Below are 13,849 nucleotides of genomic sequence, written 5' to 3'. Positions count from 1 at the left end.
AAATCCCACGCCCATTCCCAAAGAAAAAAGAAAGGCTGTCTGATACCAGCTCAGCCCCTTCCTACCGCTTCTCCTCTAACCTCTGCATGCGCTCTTGCAGTTCGCGCTGCTTCCGGATCTCCGGGAATTGCTTCTCATAGTATTCCCGCACTTTGCTCTCTTTGGCACGGCGCCGGGGGTTGTTTTCGATGCGCTCCACTTTTTTTTCCCAGGCCTCCATCAGCTGGTCATAGCGCTGGCAAAACTTCTGTTCCTGAAAGGGCAGAGGGAGAGAGGGAGCTCAGAGACGTGCTTGGGAAGGGCAACTCCTCCAGGCCTGGCCCTCGATGGCTGCTCAGGCTGAGCATGAGTCATGTTGCTTAAAGAAATACAATTTATTAGGACGTGGACATGCTCCAGGGCCTGGGATCAACCCAAGGGTGAATTCTCAAAACAGGCCATCAGGTACCCTCAGGCTCTCCTCTTCCAGACCCAACATGTTTGGTGGAATCAGGACTCTTGCCCAGCATGGCTCTGCCCACCCCTCACATCGGCTTGAGCATCCTCTGGCCCACCAGCTGCTTGATTTGGCAGCCAAAGGCCCTGTGCTGGGGAGGGAGCCCCTGCTCCATACCCCAGGAGAGAGCAAGGTGCCTGCCTGAGGCCACTGAGCAAGGAGGGACCAAAACATGGCCCTGGGAGGAGGCACGGGGGGCAGGAGAGCTGGTCCCCACTGTGTGAGCAGGGTGTGCAGGGTTGTAATTTTGGAGCCACCAGCTCACCACGCTGGGGAGGGCTTGCCATGGTGCCCAAGGCCAGGCACCCCTTCCTACCCACACACACCAGCTCCAGCATTCACGGCTCTGTGCTGGCAATGACAACGGGCCTGGGGCCATGGGGCAGCTCCCTGCAAGGGCCTGACTCCCCAAAATCTAGAGCCAGGCACCCAGCCCCTGCCCACGGCCATACAGCATGGCAGCCTGGCCACACACTCAGCTCCTTCACCATCCTAGAAAGCAAAATTACTTTTGCAGCTGCTGCTCCTCCTTTTTGGCCCATGTGACAAGACAAGCACATCCCCACTGACAGCAAACCCAGGCCGTGCCAAAACGCAGGGCTGCAAAGGGTTTCCACACCATGTCCTCCCGGGGTGACATCCTCATGGCACACCCACCCAGCCACCCACCAGGTCCAGCCCTGCACTTCTGACTGGTATTTATGGGACAAGCCTGGTAACACTGAAATATGATTTGCAGCACAAATGAGTCTCCTCCCATTACGCCCCAAATCTCTTCTCCCTCCTCCAGCCACACTCTTGCTGGAGGAGAATGCCCACAGAAGGGAAAGGTCCATTGTGGGAGGACACCCGTCTGGTCCCCAACAGCCACTGCAGTGGCAGCAGCGATGGTGCCCAGCCTCAGCTGAGAGCAGCTGGGGGACCACAGGGGTTTCAAGGTTTCAGTTTGAGTCAGACAAACGCCTTCCAAGCCCCAAATCAGGAAGTGAAAGCAGATGCTGCTCTAATGGCAAACCCCAGGTCACTCCTGACCCTGACACCGCTTTCCAGAATGGGCGGCTCAGCACCAGCACGCTCAGCACCACTCTGCACTGCAGCAGAGACACAGGGAATCCAGACCTCAAAGAAATAAACCCCTCTCGTGCCACCACTGCCCTATGACGGGAAGTCTGAGGCTGCAGGATTTCCCAGATGCACTTTGTTCTCGTCCCGTTTGCTCTTGGCCATGAAGAAAAATCAGGAGAGGTAAAAAACCCCAAACCAATGGAAATACACAGCAACCTGCAGCCTGTGTCACACCAATCCTGGCACATGGGTTTGGTTTGGCCATCCTGGACCAATCCAAGAACAGCAACACATCTTTGATTTCCTTGGCCTTTTGCAGACACCTCAACAATAATGTGGGGCAGACAAAGCACCTCAAGCCCTAGAGCTGAGCCAGATCACCACTCTCCCCTGAAAATAAATCAATTCCCATTTGCATGCCTGGAGCCAGAGACTGTCCCGCCTTGCATGGATGCAGGGGAGCTGCTTGGGTTTCATCAGGAGCTGAAGGAAACAGCCACAAGATAAAAGCAAGGAAGGAGGACAGAAATTAAAATGCCCTAGAAGTCCACATGGGGAATCTCACGCTTTGGGCGAGGAGCTACAGGTAACACCAACAGCCTGCGGCAGCTTGGCAAAATCACAGCTGCTGCGTTTTCACCTCTCCCAAAGCAATGCCATCAGCCCCCTGAAAACGAGAGCTCCCACCCTGCCAGCAAATCTGCTACATCCTCCTGCTTTCAGAGCATCACATTTGGGAAGAAGCTAAAAATACCCCATGAAGTTTATGAAGCCTCAGCACCAGGAGGCAGCCGGTGCCCGGTGCTGCCAGCCTGAGGCACGGCTGGGGGAGAGCCCAGCACGAGGGCTCGGTCTGGTTAGAAGCCTTGAGGCTTTGAAAGGTTCGTCATTCCCTATGGGAATGAGTCAGTGCTGGGTCCCGCAGAGCCACCGCCCCAGCAGAGCCACCTGGCACAGCCCTGGCTGCTTCACAGCCAGCAGGGCAGCTTTTTCCTCCTTTTCTTCCACTCTTTGGAGCAACTCGACAAAAGCTTTATCCAGAATTCCTCTTTTAAGGAACTGGCATTTGAAGATGGAAAAAGCAACCTCAACGTCACGCTGCTGATTCCCCAGCAGCTCGCACCCTGGCAGCAGGGCAGCAGCACCAAAGCTTCCCCCTCACACAGCTCTGCCCTCCAGAGCACAGCTTCATGATGGACTGGCTGAGCACTTCCTTAATGCCCCTTCCCACCACGCAAACTTCAAACCCCACTGCAGCGGAGCTGGGCTGCGGCATCCCCATCCAGTGCTTGTTGCTCCAGCTGGGACACACGCTCCCTGCCATCTCCTGCAGCCTTCAAAAGCCAAGATTACAGGCATCTTACATCACCGTGAACTCCTCGGATTGTCACAGCTCCACCACCAGGAGAAGCTCCTGGTCAGGCACTTCAGGAACAGAAGCATCTATTCCTTCTCCAGGCATCCTCTGAGCAGCCCTAAGCAAGCATGTCCATTCCTGAGCAACCATCTGTGCTGGCTTTTAGCATCGGTGCCCCCTCTGCTGCCCTCCCCGGCTGGGCTCAGCAGCCCATCAGCCTCTCAATCACACCCGTAAGTGATAGCGAGCCAAATCGGACCTGACATGCGTATCTAAAAATGGATGGATAGTAACGCTGCCGTAGCAGCTGAAGGCAGCTCGTGGGCTGTGCCAAGCCCGAGCCCTCCTGCAGCCCACGCTCTCGCAGCTCCAGGGAACGGAGCAGCTCTCTGGAGGGGAGGAGAAGAGCGAAGGTGACAGGAGGAACCAGTCCAATTCCTATGCAAGCCCCGTGGTTTTCTTCCCTTGGCTGGTGGAGACAAACCCCTCACACCCAGAACAGCTCCCTTCACCATTCCCTCTCTGCATCATCACCCCGATGGCAATTAAGTGTCTTCTGCTGTTCCCCTCAGTGGAGACAGGAGGAAGCCCTGCAGATCCTCTGGGATGGGGCTCTCAGAGCTGGACCCTGTGGCGACCGAGCTCTGACCCTGCTCCAGCCAGCCCTGGGCAGCAACAATACTTCAGAAAGTAAAAGAGCCAGAAAGAAACGCTGGCACGTAGATGGGCTTTGCTAAAAATAGGGTCTGCTACAAAACAGGCAGAAAAATAGCTAAGCGTACCCATTTTGCAAACAGAATCAGCAAATGTATTCACTTTGCAAATTCAGCAACCGTATGTTGCCTATTTTGTAGAATAGGCAAAATGCTTCCCTAAACTGAAAAATCCCCTTTCAAGGACACTGAATAAACTGCCTGGCAGAAATTCACCTATTTTGCATGACAGGCGACTTTACTGCAAGTCGTATTTTAGGAACTGTGCTCTTGCAGCCTAATTAAACCTTTTCCCCCAGCTCCTTGATATTCACACAGAGCAACTCACTCTAGGTTTAGCACAGTAACCAGCCATTTCCACCAGAAAGCAGTTCCCAGGCGCTTCCCTCCTGCTTCCAACAAAACCACGTGATGCTTTGCAATCCCTTTTTTGAGGAAGGGAATATTGACCCACTTCCCACCATGCAGAAGACCTCAGCTGCAGCAGGGGAGGTGCCCAGAGCAGCACCCGGCTGCCATGCCACATCCTGATGGAGGTGTAAGCCCTGCAGCCCCTCGCCCCGGGAGAAGCTTTATCATGGAGAAGTCTAAATGAACATGTATTTGGACACAAATGGGAGGCACAACCATTCCTCTGGAATGCAAGGTCTGTGGCTTTTGGAATACTGGTAGAGAACAGGGGCAAAAAACAAAGCATGAGAAAGAAAAGGAACATGCCTTTATTCAAAATAAATAAGAAAATAATGTGATATCTGCCTATGCACCGGAAGTTACTTTTAAAGGTACGGCCTTGAAACCACTTCCCAGGCTTGTTATTTTGAATTTTTCCAACAATTCCTCCCAGTTTTGACACTTCTGTCCAAAAGCAGCCCCAAAGACACTGAGAACACCTGCACCATTGCCAATGCAAGACACCACCACTGGCTCCTGAGGACAGAGACAACGAGTCAGGAGACAGTATTTACATCTTCCCTATGAAACATGAAGCCCTGTGAGCTGAATCACCCATCAGTGAAAGACACTGCAAAATCCACCTTCTTGGTGGGAGCAACTGGTTGCTCTGGCATTTTCTCTTCTGTGCTGGCTTTGCCTTCCAGCTCCTGCCGGGAGCAACTGCAACTGTCAGCACCAAAAGTGCACAAGTTCTGTGAAATCCACTTGACTTTCTCCTCTGTTTACTGGGACTTCCCAACACCTTTGAAGCCTCATAATCAGCCCTGCCTTGCCCCTTACCCAACCAAGACCTGTCTCCTTAAAGATCACTGAAACTCTCTCGCAAGCAACACTGCCTAGAAACAAACTGGCACAGAGCTTGAATTTTGTTTTAAACCACAAATTCCTACAACATTGCTGTGTGGTCAGCTGGAAGGAATCGGAGCAGCCTCCAGACCATTTACCGGAAGCAGAGTCAGCTTGTTTCACACCTCTCCTAGGGTTCAATTACTCACAAAATAGACATTTATGCTGTGAATAGGCTTTCTGGGATCAGTGATGGGCTCCGCTGTGATTAAGCCAACCCCACGTGTTTGCTCTGTGGGAGGCACTTGTGGAGGGAGGTGCTGCCTGCAGCAGGAATGGGGACCTCTCCTTCACATGTTATTTTAAGCAGGAGAGATTCCACAGTAATACAACAGGCAAAGTACAGAGTACCAGCACCTCTCTGCTGGAAATCATCTTTTTCTTTCTCACGTAATAAATTATGCTGGTTTTTACATATAAAGTAAGGTCTAAGGGAATCACTTACCCACTGTTTGCGCGCATGATTTCTCCTCTTAAAGTATAAAATTAACTTTTTCCGCATTGCCTGGTTTCTGTAAAGAGAGAAAAAAAAGATGAGATCTGATTGACGAGGCGGCTAAAATACACAGCCTGGCTTTCCCCACTCCCAAAGGAGTGCGCAGCACAGTTTCCACCTTAACCTGGAATTGCATCAACTTCAGAACAGCAAATGCTCTTATCTGGGACCTCGAGCCAGCCTAGAGAAAGACCGGGAACTTCACCCACATCTGTTGGTAAACCAGGACTAAAGTTGAGAACTAAATTAATAAAGTGCCACTGCAAACCTTCCCCATGTTGTCAGCACCGCACGTGGGCAGACGCTCAGCTCTGCATTTATCAGTGGGTCAGGCTGTTCCTTCATTAATTTCACATATTGATCTGCAAAACCACAGTGGGTTCCCAAGAGCTGGGGGGCTCAGGCCAAGCTCTGCATGGCAGGAGGTGGCACCCCCCGAGCAGAGACCACCCTGGGCACCCCGGTGCCCAGGTCAGCAGCGATGGGGATGTCAGCACACACATGTTCACCCCTGGGCTCTGAGGCCCTGATAAGGAGGCAGGATCACAGCAGGGCTTGCAGCACTTATCTCCTGACCTCTTGCTTCCTTGGAGCCGTGCCCAACAAAGCTGCAAACAACCAGCCAGGAGAATTTAGCCACTTGCAGAATTAGGACCTCAAGGGGGAAACCAGCCACCACAACCCCAACCACCCCAGCGTCTGCCCAGAAAGCCCCCCACTTTCTTCTTCTTTCTACTTTCTAAAGGCAACGTGAAATAACTGCTCAAGGAGAAGCAGCACAGGAGCAGAACGGAGCTGAAAAGGCTGCAGGAGCTCCCAGAGCCTGCACGAGCCCCAGAGCTGAGCTCCTGTTGCTAGTATTCACAGCAATAAAATCTCTAGGTAAAAGGTAGAGACCAGGGGCAAAGGAGTTTCCTTAAGTCTTTTATCCCGATTAAAGGCAGAGCTGCAGTGTGTAATTACTGATCAGGAGCTTAGCAGTCTCATGTAGGCATGTTCTGTGGGATTTAGCTGAATGAAGAGACACCCTTGCTGCTTCCTCATTCCCCTCCTGCGTGGCTAGCAGGAAGGGAAAAACCACCCTCCTCCCCTGTAAATCCCTCAGCACAATTAGCAGCAAACGGGACTGTTTGGGAAGGGGCAGAGGGCCCAGCTCACTTAGAGAGACAACTGGGGGCAGTCCTGGCTAAGTTTAGGAATGGAGAACATTGCGGAAAGCATCAACATTTTTCCCTTTCTAAACTCTCTTCTTGCTACACCACTGAACCATGCACCGGCACTCACAGGAACGACAGCGATCCCACAGCAAGCGCTGCCTTGGGAACCACAGGTGCCTCTCCAGCACCTGTTTGCCAGCTCCAGCTCTTCACATGCTCCTGCATCCCTTCTCATCACACACGGTGAGCTTTCCTCAAAGGCCCCAGCACCTTGTGGTGCCTCAGTGGGCAGCAAACCCTCCTGCAGGGACCCCGTCAGACACATTTCCTTCCAAGGCTTCAGCTCTGCGCGAGCAAGCTCAGCGGGTCACTGGGCCAAACACACACATTCCCACTGCTTGTTTGTTTATTCCAGTTCTAATGGAAGCTCTAACACAAGGAAACCTTTGGGGCGGCGCTAATGACGAGCATGTGTGGGATGGTCCCCAACAAGGGGTCATGGACTGTCCCCTGGGGCCAGCCCAGCTAATTGAACCCCTGCCCTCCCCATGTCAGCCTGTGTGACATCCAGGAGCAACCCGGGCTTTGACACGCTGCTGCTGCTGATCTGCTGCACAAGTTCTTAGAAAACAGGAGAGTAAATGAAGGAAATTAGCAGCTCTTACGCAGCTGATGGGTTGCCTTGAGTTGTGCATCACGGCTGACCTTGAAAGTGCGAACACAGGCAAAGGCTTAATGGCTCTGCAGCTGCAAAAATCAGGAATGCCTTGAAAGCCGATGTATGTTTACCACCACCAAGGCTGAAGTAATCAAAGAGTGAAAGGATTAAAACAACAACAAACCCCCTCATGCCCTGAATGTTTTTGCCACTTTATCTTTTTTTGTTTTGTTTTGTTTTTGCATAAGGTCAACCTTTCAAAGGTTAATACAATCTTGGTAAATATAAATAGGCTTCACAGTTTATCTTGCTACATGTACTGCTGTTACTTAGAAACCGTTTGCAGCGAGGTTAATTCGGGCCACATGTCTCCCAAGCACACGCTGTGCTCCCTGGGCAAATCACCGAGCCGAGCACAACCGCTGTGCACAGGCGGGGAAGGTGACGGCTGTCTGCTGGGAGCCGGGCACCGAAATAACCACTGCGGAGTGGCACATGGCAAAGGCTGCTCCTGCGAGGTGCCAGCCCTCCTCCCTTCTCCTCTTCCCTTGCCTGAGTCCTGCGGTTTTCTGGGGCACAAGAAAAGCGTCACGGATGGAGACCTGAACCGCAAAGGGGTGAAGAAATCAGGCAGCTCCCAGGCAGGAGGAATGGGCGCTCCTTAGATAAAGCAACAGTGACTCTTGTGGGCAGTTTAAAGTATTGCTGGGCTGGCACGTCACACCATGCCGGGTGGGGAGGACATGAGAGCTCCCTGCCTTATCCTTGGAGGTGTCCCTAAGGACAGGGAAGGCTGGGACGGACACAGAGCCCCCCCCCAGCTTCTGGCGAGCTGGTGTTTGGAGGCTGCCAGGTGGCACATCCCCATCCTTGTGGTCAATGATTCATCTACTGGATGAAGCCCATCTCCATCCCTGTGTTGCATAACTCATCCTCTTCCCCCTGCCCCACTGCCCTGGCTGGTGAGCCCCACACAGGAGCACAGTTCTCAGAGCCAGTCTCCAAACTGCCGAGTGAAACCCATCTCCCACTCCGAGCAAAGCAAGGCGAGACCTGCAGGAGCAGCTGCTTCCACCTTCACTGGCTTGGCCCAAGGTTGCCTTTGTTTCATGGCTTTCACAATGGAGCCAGTCAAGGAGAGAACCTGTAACTCTGACTTTTGAGTTACTTGGCCCAGGTCCACAGGAATGACTTGGCCGTGATCCTTCTGGAGGCTGTGCTATTAAAAGGATGTGGGTGCACGCATGCGTGTCAGTGCTGCTGTGTACCCACGTGTGGACGCTGCCAAAGCCCTGGGATAGGGCTCCCAAAGGACACAAAGAGCTGATGCACTGCGGCACACCTGGCCAAGCCTGTGGAGACCTTCAACCGGTGCAAGACGAGATGAAAGGAAGTTTGCTATTTGAGCAAAACTAATCAGGGGTATTTAATTACACAGGAACGTCTTTCATCAGCCAGAGCAAACAAAGCTGGGACCAAACTGCAAAGAGCGATGGGAAGGAGGCAGCGAGCAGCTGGCAAAGCCATTGTACAGCAAGATGGATCACACAGGCAAGGGTAGGAAACCGAGGAAGCTCCTGGCAACTCCAGCCAAACAAAGCACAGGGAGGCGAGAGATCGGCAAAGCAGGAGACCCGAGGAGCACAGCAAGAACACTCCAAGGTGAAACCAGCCTGGAGGCAATGGAGACCAAAACAGTTCTGTCCTCCCTGCTGCTGCGGCTGCTCCCGTGCATGGCTGGTGCCAGGATCCCAAGCTGCAGCTCAGGGCAGTCGCTGATTCCCTCCAGCCACAGGACTCCCTGCAGCGAGGGCAGGGAGCAGCTCACCCTGGTCACGGGTCACTGCACTCATTCCCTTGCTTGCTCTGAAATGGCTGGAGCACACAGCTCCAGCTGCTAACACACTGTAACCTACTAACCCCAAGGCAGGGCATGCTTCTGGAAAGCCAGCTGTTCAGAGCAGTTCCTTGCAATATTTAGAAACACTTTCTGGGGAAGAAAAGCAAAGCACATCTTTCGTTATTTACCCCAGCGCCCTTGGGCACTGGGATGGACTAAACCCCCAGCACCATCAGTGCCTCTGAGGGTGAAGTGGCAGAGGTTCACAACTCTGGATGTACAGTCAGGCAGGCTGCTGGTGCCCAGAAACACCTCTGCCTTGCCCCTGAAGCCCAAGCTGACAGCACAAGCCCAAGTGTTGCAAGATAGTCCTCAAATGAGTATTGGCTTTTTACTGGCAAGAGGAAGAAGCAGAAGGTAGCAGTGTGTGTCTCCATCCTTTAGTAATTCATCACCAGGTAATCTGCTGCCTTGGTGCATGCCAATAGAGAATAAAAGAGATGAGAAACCTTGAATGGGATGAGCAGGGAGCTGCTAGGTGAATTTCTAATGAGGAAAATGTCTACAAGCACTAATAAAAAGACCTGAAAGAGAGTGCATTAATAATGACAGGGTTTGAAAGAACATGTGTTACATGTCAGGCTTCAACTATGATTTCAGAGGCAATCCAGTGCTACTAAATCCCCTAAACAGCAAGTAATGAAAAGATGACTTAAATTTCCCAATGTGACAAGTGATTTGGAAAGCCGCAGTTGTGAGACTTTCAGAAGAAAGCTGTTCTGCTTTTTTTTTTTTGGGGGGGGGGGGCACTTAGAAAACAAAAAGAGATTCAGAAGTCTTGAAACCTCTCAGAAAATCCTGACTTCAGATTTTGATTCTGCAGAGGCAGATTTCCTGCCCTCTCCCTGAGAAGCTCTCAGCTGCAGACAGCAACCCAGATGTGCAAATATTAACAGTGCACTCAGCTCTGCTGCTGGATCTGGACACGTGAGAAAACCCAAATCACACCAAACTCTCCATCTGTTTTAACTGTACATTCAGAGAGGTTCTCCAACACCTCTCTAAGCATCTTGAGGGATGCAGCCTGGTTTCACCCCCACATTCCTGAATTTCAGTGTAAAGCAAGGAGAAGTTCTGGGAAGGGAGGCTTAAAGCAAACCCTGTGAACAGCACCTTGCATGTACTTACCCTGGGCTATCCACTTTGCTTTTTGTCTGCTTTTTCAAGGCTCAGGGAAGCTCGCATTTTGCTTTCAAATACAGGTCTCACAGAATATGATTGCAAGACGACTGCTTTGGGAAAGGGGGGAGGAGAATCCTGCCGGGCTGTTTTTCATGGCTGACCGGGCAGGAATCTCCCGCCGTAGACAGGAAGGCCCCCTTGGAGAATATCTCTTCAGACAGACAGCAGGTAATTGATCCTGCTCATGTGAACAACATCTTGTCATTTTTCAAACACTTGGAGGAAAGAAGGTTAATATCTTTGGAGCCAGAGTCTGGGGAATATGCAAAGTCACTACTGTGACAGGGTGGGAAGGGCAGCTCTCATCCTTGTACAACCAGCTGGCAAAGCACTGAAATAAAGACCCTGACCAGAGGCATTGGTGCTTCACTGGTGCACCAGCGCCTTCTGCATTTGCTGTATTTCATCAAAATGTAGAAAAAGGGTCTCTGTAGCCTCCTCAACTGATGCAGAATCACTTGAGTGGTCTCCAGTTGTGCTCAGGGCTGTGATGCATCTTGAAGGAACTTTCAGTCTGTTGCAAAGCCAAGAAATTCTCAGCTTGAAAAACAGCAAGGGCCAAGCCAGCCACAGGGGTAAAGCTCACCCCATCCCTATGAAACGAGGCCACTAAATGCCACCTTGCCCTCCTCTTTTATCATGGGCAAGTGGCAGAGCCCTTCCCTCCAACAAAGCAGATATTTCAAACAGAAAGGACACGGTCCCAGCAAAGGTAGGTCAACTCTTCAGAACAAACCACTCAAGGGTGCCTTGGATCCCGTGGCAGATGTAGCATACAAAATTAACCATGTTTGCTCGAAGCCTGCACTCACAGGTGAACCAAAGGGACTGTGCAGACAAGGAACAGAGCACAGCCAGGCAGCTAAATAGGACTTAAAAGCTTTTGAAGCTGCAAACACTGGAATGAACTGGGGCATGAAATTAATTTTAACTGTACTGAATAGGAGACAGGCCATAAAACTCCATGAAAATAAGAGACCGGTAGGTAACATTTTAGTAAGAGTAGAAATTCTCCCAGTAACTCCCCAGTCAGCTCTATTAGCATACGTGACTCATCCCAGCTGAAAAGCAAAGCAAACAAGAAGGGAGAATTAAATGAGTGTTGCAAGGCAGAGAGTATGGCTGTGGAGAAATCGAGGAATCCTGGCTTTCTGATATTCAAATGCCTTCCCACTGACACTTGCACACATTCAACTGAGAAAAAAAAAAAATCACATTAGGAAATGTTTGAAAAAAAAACCAACAAAAATCTGTAAAAGGTATTTGTGACAATAACAGCCTGGCCATCTTGTGCCCAGGTATGAGGCTCTAAACCAGCTTCACATGGGGGCAGTTTCCATTTGCACAACACAGCCAGGATGCAGCGAGGATTTGTGGACAGAATCACAACCCAGATGATTTTCCAGCAATCTGCCAAAAGGCTTTTTCATCATGGCTAAATCTGCATAGGGTGAAGCTGTTCTGGAGAATCTGCATCCAATTACACCTTGGCAAAATATAACCTCTGGTGTCCTGGCAGCTGGCCTGATGCTCTAATGCATCTGGCTGGTGTCTCCCTGCACCCTGAGGATTTACTCCATCTTCTATGGAAACAGCCACCTCCAGGCTACAGAGCAGAAGCTGCTCTTCTGGAGCAGAAAGGCACAAACATATTAAGAACAAGGAGAAGACAAAAAGTATCTTCAATTTCAGCTTGTGGAAAAGTTGTAGATCAGATGTGAACATCCAAGCATAACTTGGTCAAAACAGAGAAGTCTAATATCTATTGCTCTTGGTCAAAGGACCCCAAATCATTTGCTTGGAAGAATCACCAAAATCTTGATTTCCTATCTGCCTCCCAGCCATCAAAACGTTCTTTAATGTGCAGCAGGGACACAGAGATGTGAGAAAAGACACCAATTTCTCTGCATGTCCACCAACAAGTAGCAAAGTGCAGACCAAACCCAAGGACCTCCAAGACAGACCCACGGCCAAAAGCAGCCAACATCTGGAGCCCAGATCGCTCACGGGCCTTTCACTGACCTAGATCTGTAGCTGTGCTTGGCTGGCATCAATAACCAGCTGAAGGCAGCTAATTGCCAGGTTTCTGGAAGGAGGAGATGGAGGCTTTTCATTAAAATGTGTGGTTTCCTTCCCGTATTTTTGCAGCATTAATCACAGCGAACATTAACCCCAAGCCTGCCTGTTCCAGCCTCTCCTTGGTCTGTCACTGCCACCGCTACAGCCACGTGGGGACTGTCACTGTCTGGGGTGGGGATAACCCTGCAGATGCCTACAGAGGCAGGGATGGAGGGGAACACCTGCTCTGATGGTTGGTTTGATGGGGCTTCACCTCTTATCAAGAGTTTTACTCCTGACCTGCGCAGTCAGTTCCCTCTTGTTTGCACCCGTCTTTCAGGCAGCAACCCAGGACAGGAAATTGTTTAAATCACAGGAAAATGTGATCACAAACCCACAAATATTGGCAGGGGAATGGAGAGTGGGTGAAATACTTGAATCTACTTTTAACTCGTTCCTTCAAGGACAGCACTAGCGATCAGCACCTGCATTGGGATGGCTGTGGGGCCCTTCAAGGCAAGAGAGGGTCCCTGAGAGCTCGTGACTTCCACACCCCATCAGAGCCAGGGAAAAACACAACCAGCAATGCAGAGAGCACGTCCTTGGGCTAGCACCTGACGCCACACAAGATGGTTTATCAATCATCAGCCCCCTGAACTGACAGGGACCCCCTGAGCCCTGTGGGAGCTGAGGGGCTGGGGATGATCTGGGTTTGAATGTTTTGCAGTGAGTGCATTGCTGGGATGACACAGGAAGCTCTGGGTGGAGCAGGAATGGAGCAGGGCCCGGCAGCGAGCAGTGGGGTCACGTCAGCAAACACTCCTCCCCACAGCCCTTGGGGACACAGAGCCCCTAAGCACTGCCAGCTCCTACCATGCTCCCGTAGAGCAAAGGTACGGGAACTCCTCCCTTATAAACCCCCGGGATCAATTAACATACCGCTGAAAAGCAAGAGATTATTAACTTTTGTTAATAGATTATTAAAGATGATTATCACCAGCTGACCGAGCTGGTACCAAAATAGACACGCTACAGGCAGCTCAGAGCAATCATCAGTTCATTCAAGGCAGATAAAAAGTTTCAGATCTGGTTTGACTATTTAAATTTCCAACAATAATCACAATTATCGCTATTCTCATTATCTGTTATAGTTCTTCTATGTTCAGGAAGTCACTGTGGTTATTAAACACATGCTGATGATTAAATCATGTATTGAGGTGATAAGTCAAATTAGATGATTGCTAAGTCTCGGTAAGTATCTTTGAAATAACCAGTTGTTATTAGACATTCAAGAGGTCCTTCATGAAAATCTAATTGTAATTGCAACTTTTCATTTTACCTCATCTTTCTTGCATGCAAACACACACACACACACTCTGGCAGCTGATTTTGTATTTCGGTACGGGTGAAGCACAGAAGAAAGCACTTAAGGTAAGTGTTCTCTGGGAAAATAACAAGGGACCAGCCA

The 13,849-nt window shown here is 50.7% G+C and overlaps 1 protein-coding gene across 1 annotated transcript in view; it reads right to left on the bottom strand.

The window, feature by feature from the left end:
- The window catches only part of NCOR2 (nuclear receptor corepressor 2), a 230,343-nt gene that overhangs the window by 81,281 nt on the left and 135,213 nt on the right, over positions 1-13,849 (bottom strand). Inside the window, exons 9-10 of the mRNA XM_069031075.1 lie at positions 5,376-5,442; positions 66-253 (exon numbers count right to left, since the gene is read on the bottom strand). Of these exons, the coding sequence (XP_068887176.1) occupies positions 66-253; positions 5,376-5,442 (255 nt within the window). The remainder of the gene's footprint in view (positions 1-65; positions 254-5,375; positions 5,443-13,849) is intronic.

Source organism: Aphelocoma coerulescens, chromosome 15, assembly GCF_041296385.1.
Source record: "Aphelocoma coerulescens isolate FSJ_1873_10779 chromosome 15, UR_Acoe_1.0, whole genome shotgun sequence".
Lineage (NCBI taxonomy): Eukaryota > Metazoa > Chordata > Aves > Passeriformes > Corvidae > Aphelocoma > Aphelocoma coerulescens.
Note: the sequence above shows the minus strand (reverse complement) of the source record. Positions and strands in the feature narration are given on the sequence as shown.